The sequence below is a fragment of the Ascidiella aspersa genome, chromosome 2 (assembly GCF_963924565.1).
Source record: "Ascidiella aspersa chromosome 2, kaAscAspe10.2, whole genome shotgun sequence".
NCBI lineage: Eukaryota > Metazoa > Chordata > Ascidiacea > Phlebobranchia > Ascidiidae > Ascidiella > Ascidiella aspersa.
This window is the reverse complement of record NC_139448.1, coordinates 7,036,167-7,045,238: the sequence shown is the minus strand read 5'-3', so window position 1 is coordinate 7,045,238 and position 9,072 is coordinate 7,036,167. Positions and strand designations below refer to the sequence as shown.

The 9,072-nt window shown below is 34.5% G+C and overlaps 1 protein-coding gene across 1 annotated transcript; it reads right to left on the bottom strand.

Moving 5' to 3' along the window:
- Positions 1–2,598: 2,598 nt before the first annotated feature.
- On the bottom strand, positions 2,599–8,254 carry LOC146163343 (uncharacterized). The gene is made up of 9 exons (XM_083380455.1): positions 8,237–8,254; positions 7,497–7,638; positions 7,213–7,437; positions 5,813–6,085; positions 5,157–5,294; positions 4,795–4,873; positions 4,570–4,622; positions 3,777–3,962; positions 2,599–3,108 (listed from the first exon to the last, which is right to left on the bottom strand). The coding sequence occupies exons 1-9, from the start codon at positions 8,252–8,254 to the stop codon at positions 2,933–2,935; spliced, it is 1,290 nt and encodes a 429-aa protein (XP_083236581.1). The 3' UTR covers positions 2,599–2,932.
- Positions 8,255–9,072: the final 818 nt, after the last annotated feature.

Genomic DNA, 9,072 nt, shown 5'->3' with positions numbered 1-9,072 from the left:
CCAGCATATCGCAAACAATTGATCGAATCAAGAAACAGCATAAACTTACCGGAGGCCTTTCCGCCATGTTTCATCACCTTTTTACTATTCACATCTAAACCCAACAATCATTTAAATTTCACTTTTTTAGGATGCTGTTCTTATTCATGTGTAATCCGTTGACAAATATGCTTCTGAATGAGTCTGAAATGGCTGGCATATCACTTTTACTCTTCCTACGCGAAAAATATTAGTTCCGCTGTACATGACTGTTAATGATTAACTATAACTCTTTTCAATTTACAAAGTCGTAGAAGTTTGATCCAAGGTTCAGAAATTTGTCAATTAAAGGATTTAAATTATTTTTTGGCGAACCATATTTGTAAAGCCGTGTTAAAAAAGAGCGTTTAAATCTGAGTAAAAGGCAATTACAATTTTAGTAATTTGCAATTATCGTTTTAAGAATCTATCTAAGGGGACATATAATAACTATTATATTAATTAGCTAGGATTCGTAACTATAACAGTTTAAAACTCACGTATCGACGGATATTATGAACAACTATAGAAAATGATTTAATACCCATTCTGCGACTATATGTTTAAGGTCATACACCCAAGTTCATACATCAATATTGGTTATATTCGGTGTTATATGCTATCAATGATTTATTGAAGAAAATACAGCAGACACAAACTTGAGCATATACAAAACGGACTTAGGACTTATTCGAACCTGCGGTTGAAAGTATAATACCATTGAAAACATGTTATTACATACCCTAGGACGAGGACAAATTCCATGACAAATCCGTATGTTAACGTTGTTTTTCTTTTAAAGTTCTAAACTAATCATGCACCAAAACTATTACAGCGCTGACTCATACGTATCACAAGTCGACTAATTGCTTTTTGAGGGATATACTTGGTTCAATACAACGGTTAAAATATGTTTAATAAATAAAAATCTGGTTAAAATCTTTTCAAGTCATGTCGATTGCATATTATAATTACTTTAGCTATAGCATGAATTTTGCTTCTATAGTTCAATTGTTGAATATGTACCCATCTTTAGAGGACATAAAAGTCGTCTTAATGGTTAACGGTGTTAAATATACAGAAAATCGCCGATAATGCTAGAAAGGACTTAAGGTAAGACTTGCACAAGAACATTTAACAGTTTTGATGCTTTGTTGTATAGCAAAATGTTGACGTGCGACATATCAAGTACGCAAGTTGGTCGTAGTTTAACACTGCGTTCTAATATATAACCACTATACCAGACACTTGCAAAACGTATACGCGCAATATACAGATCTAAATTTTGAACAAATTTTCACGAGCGCATCGTTGCTGATTATTATAAATTGAGATAACTTTCGCATTTAAACTCCAATGAGAATGACACTACAGGTCACAAAACTGTAATTTGGCGCAGCGTTGTAAATCTTTAGGTCCCACGTTTTTAAAACGCCGCGCGTGTAATTCGTCGCCTTTAAGCAATCATTGGCTGGACTCTTTCTTTGTTAATCAAAGTGTAGTTTAAAAAAGGCATGTTTAAGACTGGAAGGAAACTCCAAATCTGTTTGTCATCAAGAACAATGCGATACAATGATGGCGAAATATTTATTTTTAACTCAAAAAAGCAGGTTTTACTTTCGACTTTGCACGCCACAAGTTTGTGGATACTTGTAATAATTTCTGTATTCGAAAGCTGATTGTTAATGTTGTATATTATTGGGCACATAGTGCGTTGTTTATTTAATGACGATGTGTTACGACATGATATAGTTATTACATATTATTAGTATGTTATAAGATATCATATAAGCTTTAATGTCTCCTAAAATGCTCTGTTCAGATGTGGTAGGAAAACAATGTTTATTGGAGGAATGCGGTAATAAACTGGAAAACAGTGGATTGCGGTCTTTTCTGCATGTAGGTAAGTTAACCTTATGATATTCAACGTTTAAGTAAAATGTGGTAGAAACGTAGATTCGCCCTGTCCAAAATATTTTACCAAGGAGGTAATGTCCAACCTTCCGTATGTATATTTTGTTTTTCGGTATAGGTATGGACTTTGAGCTAAAATTTTGTTTAGCAGCAAGCCTGCCACTAATAGTTTTACATTTTTTACTATGCCTCACGACAAAGAAGTTTAAGAACCACTGCTTAAAGGTTTAGATAAACACTTAGTCTGATATCTAGTCTTCATTAAAATGCAATGCATTAAAATTAGATTTCTCTCTACAGGAAAAATCTTAAAATTAAAAAAAAATCTTACTTCGACGCCGAACTTGTAGAAGAAAAAGTTGAAGAATAATTGCTATAAGAACCACCGAATTTCTAGTTGTTAGTCAGACATTCATGTTTAATGGCTTCGTTTCTCGTTAAATCACATTGCTGACTTTTACTTTTCCTTTTTTTATGGCTTTTATTCTACGACAAAAATTTGAACGAAATATTTTAAAAAGACACATTTTTTGTTAAATACAGTTAGATATAATATACTGCTGGTACACCACGCAAACAAGATAAACGAACTGTGTGGTGTTATAAGGGTACTTTTTATGTCATCACACTTTGACGTAATTTTGTAACCTCTTCTCTAAAAAAATTGTCATGACCCAAACAAAATTGCCTTGAAATATATACAGAAATTCGAACATTTTACAAACACAATTAAATATATATACAACCTATAATTAGCGATATATCAGTTTAACCCTGTAAAATCGACGGTTTTTAGTCGCTTGAATTCTCAAAAGCGCGATTTAACTACAAACGCATCGTAATTTAGGACAAAATCAATTTCCAAAGTTTTTAAATTTGGATGCAAAGAAAGTGGTGTTATTTGGTGAAATCTGCCCGATTTAAACAGGGTTATTTAAATGGTTCATTTTCGACCATAATTTTAAAGCAGAATTGTTTTTCTTGCAGTAAAATACTTTTTTCATTTTTTTACTTTGGCGTACAAATCCTCGGGGGTAGACGATTGATTTAGGGGTCCTGGTTCAGATAAACTAGGTTGTTCTCGCAAATAGGAATTGTAGAGTGGGTTGACAATGGATTCGTTTTCATTCCCTTCACCGTAAAGCGGGTTGTCGACCATTTCTGGTACGCAGTTTTCTGAATCAAGAAAATAATCAGATATTTTTGTTAGAAGACGCTTTTCGCGCAACTCTATATTATAAAATTGATATTTGCACTTCAATATAAAACTTTCATCTTAATGAATTACAGTTTTTTTTTATGAATTTGGACGGCGAATTTTTTGACTAGAATATAATTTTTTAAACGAATAAAATATAAACACCTATGCAATAAAAACGGTCAGCTTCAATAAATTGTAGTTCAGTTTACAATTTTATTCAAATTTACTTCAGAAGGTTTTACTATTTATCTTGGGGTTAATACGGCTTGTTACCTGAGTTTATTTCAACATTTAAGTTTCAAACAAATCTTAAATACTTAAATACGTTAAATATTTCACTTTTGCCACAAAATTGCTTTGATTTAAATTCACGTATTGAGATAATTGTCTGTATTTTAATGCTAGATTAATTTTTATTACGCATTTTGTTCGCTGTTTTCTTGTAAAAAAATCTTGTCTATTATTTAAATATTTTACCAGCTTACATTAACGTTCTACTGGCTTTATACACCATTACGACCTAGCTAAAAATTTGTTTGTTTGAATCGAGTCTCAAGCAGAGAATAAAATGTTAAAGAATGATTCTTGCTTTCGAATCAGTTGATCGAAACTTCCTTTACAAAGTTAGCGAAAATCAATTTACCTTCTGGTTTGTTAGAGCAAGTCGCTTCCTGTTCATCGGAAGGCAAATCAGCGGGATTCTGGTTCGTCGAAGAAGCTGGAGCGTTTATTTGGCCGGATCCGTCGCCTCGTATTGCAGGTTGGTCGTGGCTGGTTGGGTAAATTGTCGACATCTCCATGACTGGTCCAATAACAACTCTCGGTTCGTCTTTAAAAAAATTGGGGTCATTTCTAATTAGAGCTTAAGTTATAGACTGCAGTGTTTTTCAAAATATGTTGACTGTTTGTTGGCTTTTTCGAAAAAGAAGACTAGAAACTGTTAGGCGGGCAAATCGGCATATAGGAAACATGGCGAAATGTAAATTATTTGTGTAATTATAATACATTGTATAACATAGTCACACGACAGCTCGACTATGGCCCAATTGAAAACAACACTTCCAGGATGTTTTTATTATATTACGAATTTTTGATAGTCTACACTACAGTATCTGCAGCTGGTTGTAATTAATTGACACTGCTAAAGTAATTGATTTAAATAGCTTGAATCATAATTCCTTTCGCCAAAGGCTTGCTATTGTGAGGTTAGAATATTTATATATATATAACAATTCATGCGAAACTAAGCGTTTATGTATTTGAATAGTCTTTCTTCCCCGTCGCTTCCTGTATTTATAGGAACTGCTGACTCAGATTTTGTTAAGTCGCGGCGTAATCTCTCTTAAGAATCAAACGAGGGTGAAGTGATATTTCCTCATAGAAGGGTTATCCTTTTATAGTATACATTGTATTACTGTACAGCAAACACGAAATACCTGTCAAACCGAAGTTCGGAGATTGCTGTCTATATGTTGATGTGCGAGTTCGACTGTAAAACAATACTTTCAATTATGAGGTCGTCAAGCAAAAATGTAAAATGCAAGTTTCAGGAAACAGATAAACCGTTTATTTGTAAAACTTCAAGCGAATAAATATAGATTACAAATTCATAACCTAAAAAAATTTCATGGCCTATGCATAGATACATTTGTTTATTATACCTTTTGTATACGATTAGAGCGACGATGCCAAACAGAATGTGCACAATGACTATTACTCCTACGATGATGGACGTTGATCCTTAAATACAAAACAAATAATCTTACGAAGGTCTTTCAAAAGATCACGACCACTGCAGCAATTGCATAAAATAAACTTCCATAATGCATAGATGCTTGTTACATCCATGGAACTTTTGGAAACATAACTCTACCTGTAGTGGTAACATTGTATTTCAGTAACACACTAAAATAATTTACACTTGAAAAAGAAATCTTGTAGCTCATTAACAATGTTATTTTTGTTGTTTTAAACCTTAGAAACCTAAAGTTGGCTTGCCAGACATTTAAAAGTTGTAAAAAACCTGTTTCAGCCTGAGTAGTGGGCACATTCTCGTAACCGGTAGTTTCCCCGGTTGACAAGGGTTGTTTCCCAGCGTGGGATGTAACTGGAACCGTACCCTCACTTTGTTTGGTGCTGGACGTCGACGTTTCAGCTGATGCTGTAAGGAAAGTATGGGCATTGGCTTCATGGTTATAGTGAACGTACGAAAATGTCAAAGATACAGCAACTATTTCATTTTGGTGTGTTAAAACATATTTTCCGAAAGTAACATGAATTAAAATTGAAATCATTTTCGAGAGAGAGAGAAACATTAAATAAATTTGAGATATCGTTTTTGGTTCCTTAAATGCGTTATATGCCTTATAAACAGCTATGGGCCTAAAAATGACCATCGCTGTCCGGATAACTGGAAGGCCTGACAATCGCGGGCTTGATAACTCTTAGGATTTTTCATCACGAGTTTGGATATAAATATTTTGTCGAACTTCATTTACTATTTAAACGAAATGCAAGTAACTATAATATGCAATAAAAGATTCAGCTTTCAATAAACTTCATCTTATTTGAATAAATTAATATCTGGCCAGCGGCCCGTGAGTGACCTATGGAATAGGCCAACCATAAGACTTGATCACTGCAGATCGTGTCAGCGGCATATATTCCTGATTTTCACACCTGTTTGTGCTGCTTGGAACGTTGAAGTTGAAGTCAGTCGTGTTCGGCCAGTTTGTAGGGTTCGAGATTGAGGGGGAATTGATTTACCGTTGGTGGCGATTATTGTGGGCTTGATAGATTCAGTTTTGCTTGTGGAGATGACGCTTGATGTAAAGGTGATGCCAGGAGAGGCGGTGCGAATGGTTGTTTTTGGTTGTCTTCTAGTCTTTGTGGTTCGCGAAGGTTTTGGTTTCCCTGTTGTACTTGTAGTGATGGAAGTGGTCTTAATGGGCTCTATAATGGAAAAATGTAACTATTGCTGTTGGTTATACTAACAGCCATGCATATAGAAAATTCGAACGTAATCGCGACGAAATCTGTCGATTTAAGTCTTTTGTTATCCATTGTAAGCACTCACTATGATGGGCACTGGGCACATGATTTACGATTGTATTTGTAAGCAACCGAACCTAGGAAAACTTGACATGTTCTCGGAAAAAAACGGTCGATAGAGAAATAATAATTTTTATTGCTAAAATTCACCCTTATAAAATAACTCACATTCGGGTTTCAGTACTAATTTACTTTAGGTTTGGGTTTAAAGTGAACGCCCAGAAATTTTCAAAAGACAGCAAAATTTTAAATTAGTATGTAAAACATCTAAATCATTTTCCAAGAGAAACGGTTTCTTAAAACGCAAAACTAAGCAGTCTATATGCATTACAGGTGTATGGATTTCTATACACTAAAAAAGGACATATACGCCTTCACCAACACCAATGGGCCTAAAATACACTAGATTGTGTTTTGTAATAAATTGTTGAGCCTTACTGAGCGAACTTTACCGCTACCTACTGGAATTATTACACTATTAAATAGATTAGGATCACCAAACATTTTTAGAAAGGGTTGGTTAACTATAAGATCTGTCCGTCACGGGTCGGATAACTGTTAGGATTTACGATCGCGGCCTGAATGTTGGTGGCGCGAATTGTTGAAGGTTTTGGTTTTACCATTGTACTTTTAGTGGTAAAAGTGGTCTTAATGGGTTCTGTATGCATGCCAAAATATAAGTATTGCTGTTAGCAGGTTATTTCTCGCCCGAAGACGGGCGAGGGCCAAATGATTTTAAAACCTATGGTCATAGGCCTACTCAGAATCGAACGTTTTTTTTAATTCAATGTGAATTTGTCAAAGACAGTATCATTCAGAAAGTACTCTCAACGGCTTTAGTTTCAATCAAAATGTATAAGTACGGTTAAAAATTATTACTATCTTAAACAACGTTATGATATTTTAACTTTTAAACTTTGCCGAATCCAACTGCTGATTTAGATCAGCATGAATGTTATGCACTTATACGACCAAAATATCGACTTCTTAGTTAAACCTTAAATTATTCTACTTTGCACACGACGTACCGATGCCTCTTTGCTGGCATATGTAGTGGAATGTTCCGTTGCATGAAATATTGTTCCAGAATCTTTTCTTGGAACGTGTAACAACGATAATAACGCAGTGATCTTTTCCGGTTTGATTTCTCGGTTTTCCTCCCTCCCAATTTTCCCATGACAATCTTGATTTGTCGAACCAACGAAACTCATGGCTGGAACGTTTTTTTCGTTTAAGGCCAATGTAATAATTTCCTGAACATAATTGTATGTTAAACGGTTTAACCAAAACGTAACAGCAGCAATTTACGAACCTCTGGTGTTCAGCAGGAAATTTTGAATCTCTTCAGAGTCAATTTTAGCTAAAGTTGAGTGTTTGTCGCTACAGTTCTTATGTGCCTCGTTGTACGTTGCCTTTTGTTGGTCTTCAACATAGTATTTAGTCTTGTTGTACTCCTGCCAACCGATAGCACAGGTTTCACTCAAAATACAGCACAAGGCTAGAATTATTATACAGCAAGTCACCATTAAGCGCTTATGCCGTGTCCCCCACTAATAACAAACATTTGTTGGCTCTTTCACAAACAGTCAAAAATTGAACATAAATATACAAGTTACACCTCAAAAGCCTTTTACTGAAATTAACAAACTAAGTTCCTTGTTTCTTCAAACTTTCAAGGCCTGTTTAAATGCATTACTGTCAAAGCTGACTCCAAAGACAAAGCAATCGTTCACATTTTCATTGTGCTGTGAATACAAATAGCTGCTGACAAGGAAATTATGAAACGACTACACTTTCTTTTGTTCAGACAGCCTTTCATTATCTAGCCCTTAATTGTTTAGGAGCGCTAAATGGTTTCTAAAAGAAAGGCCTAACTGAAATAGGTCTTACTCACAATCTGCGGTTGTAAACTTTCGACAGAACTATTTTACTTTTGGTCCAAAAATATTTGGCGGAACGCTTATTTAGGCCTCTTATAACTTTTCATATGGGAAACTTAGAATTATAAACGCCTTGGCATATAACATCAGTGTTCCATTTGGCTGGTGTTACTTGTTTAATTTTATTCATCTTATTTCCTCGATTAAAAACGCTAAATTAATTTCTATTTTCAAAATTATTTATGTGTATTCTTTGCTTGAAGATGTTTTACTTCGCAAAATAAAAAAAATACAATTAATAATGATTGTAGTCGATACAACAGAGGCATCTTCGACGATATTACGGATCTTAGTCTTTACAAAAATAAAAGTTTAATTAAACTGTTTGGTTGCGCGGACTAAAAACTTAATCTGCAGATTATCACAAATATATCAAGCAAAACGAAATATTTTCGTTTAATCTGGTTGCTTTTTGAATAAGTGCTTATGATTAAAACCATAAGGCAACGTTATATTGCTTTTCCTGGATATATTTCTATCATTTAACGCATTTATGTTATCACTATTTACATTTAAGGGGACAGAGTGTATCTGGTCTCAAATCCAGGTTGTAACTTTTTCAAACAAAAGTGCGGTTTATTTGGCGTTTTTTTAAGCAAATTGACAATTTACTTGTCGAAACCACCACATCGATTATGAGTTCTTAATCTTCGTAACGTTTTATTTTTTAACTTGCGAGTACAATTCACTATAGGTTTCGATTGATGAGTAAAACTTTGCCCTGAACTCGGCCGGTCGTGCGTTGATGACCCGTACAACGGATTGGCCACAGTTTCTTTTTCATCTGACTCGTTTCGCGTCCTACAAAGCGGATTATCGACCACCAACTTTTCCTTTGTAGCTTAAACAAAATTGTTGTAAGTTGTGTTGTTAAAAGCCACGTCTGCCAACGCTCTAAAACTTGAAAAATGTCTGGATCACCCTAATTTTAATAGCAAATAACAACTT

Excerpts from the sequence above, each read along its gene's own strand:
- LOC146163343 (XM_083380455.1), bottom strand. Across the intron at positions 4,874-5,156 it reads CACTACTCAGGCTGAAACAG|GATCAACGTCCATCATCGTA; the intron begins GTTTTTTACAAC and ends TTTGTATTTAAG. Across the intron at positions 3,963-4,569 it reads TCCGAACTTCGGTTTGACAG|ACGAACCGAGAGTTGTTATT; the intron begins GTATTTCGTGTT and ends ATTTTTTTAAAG.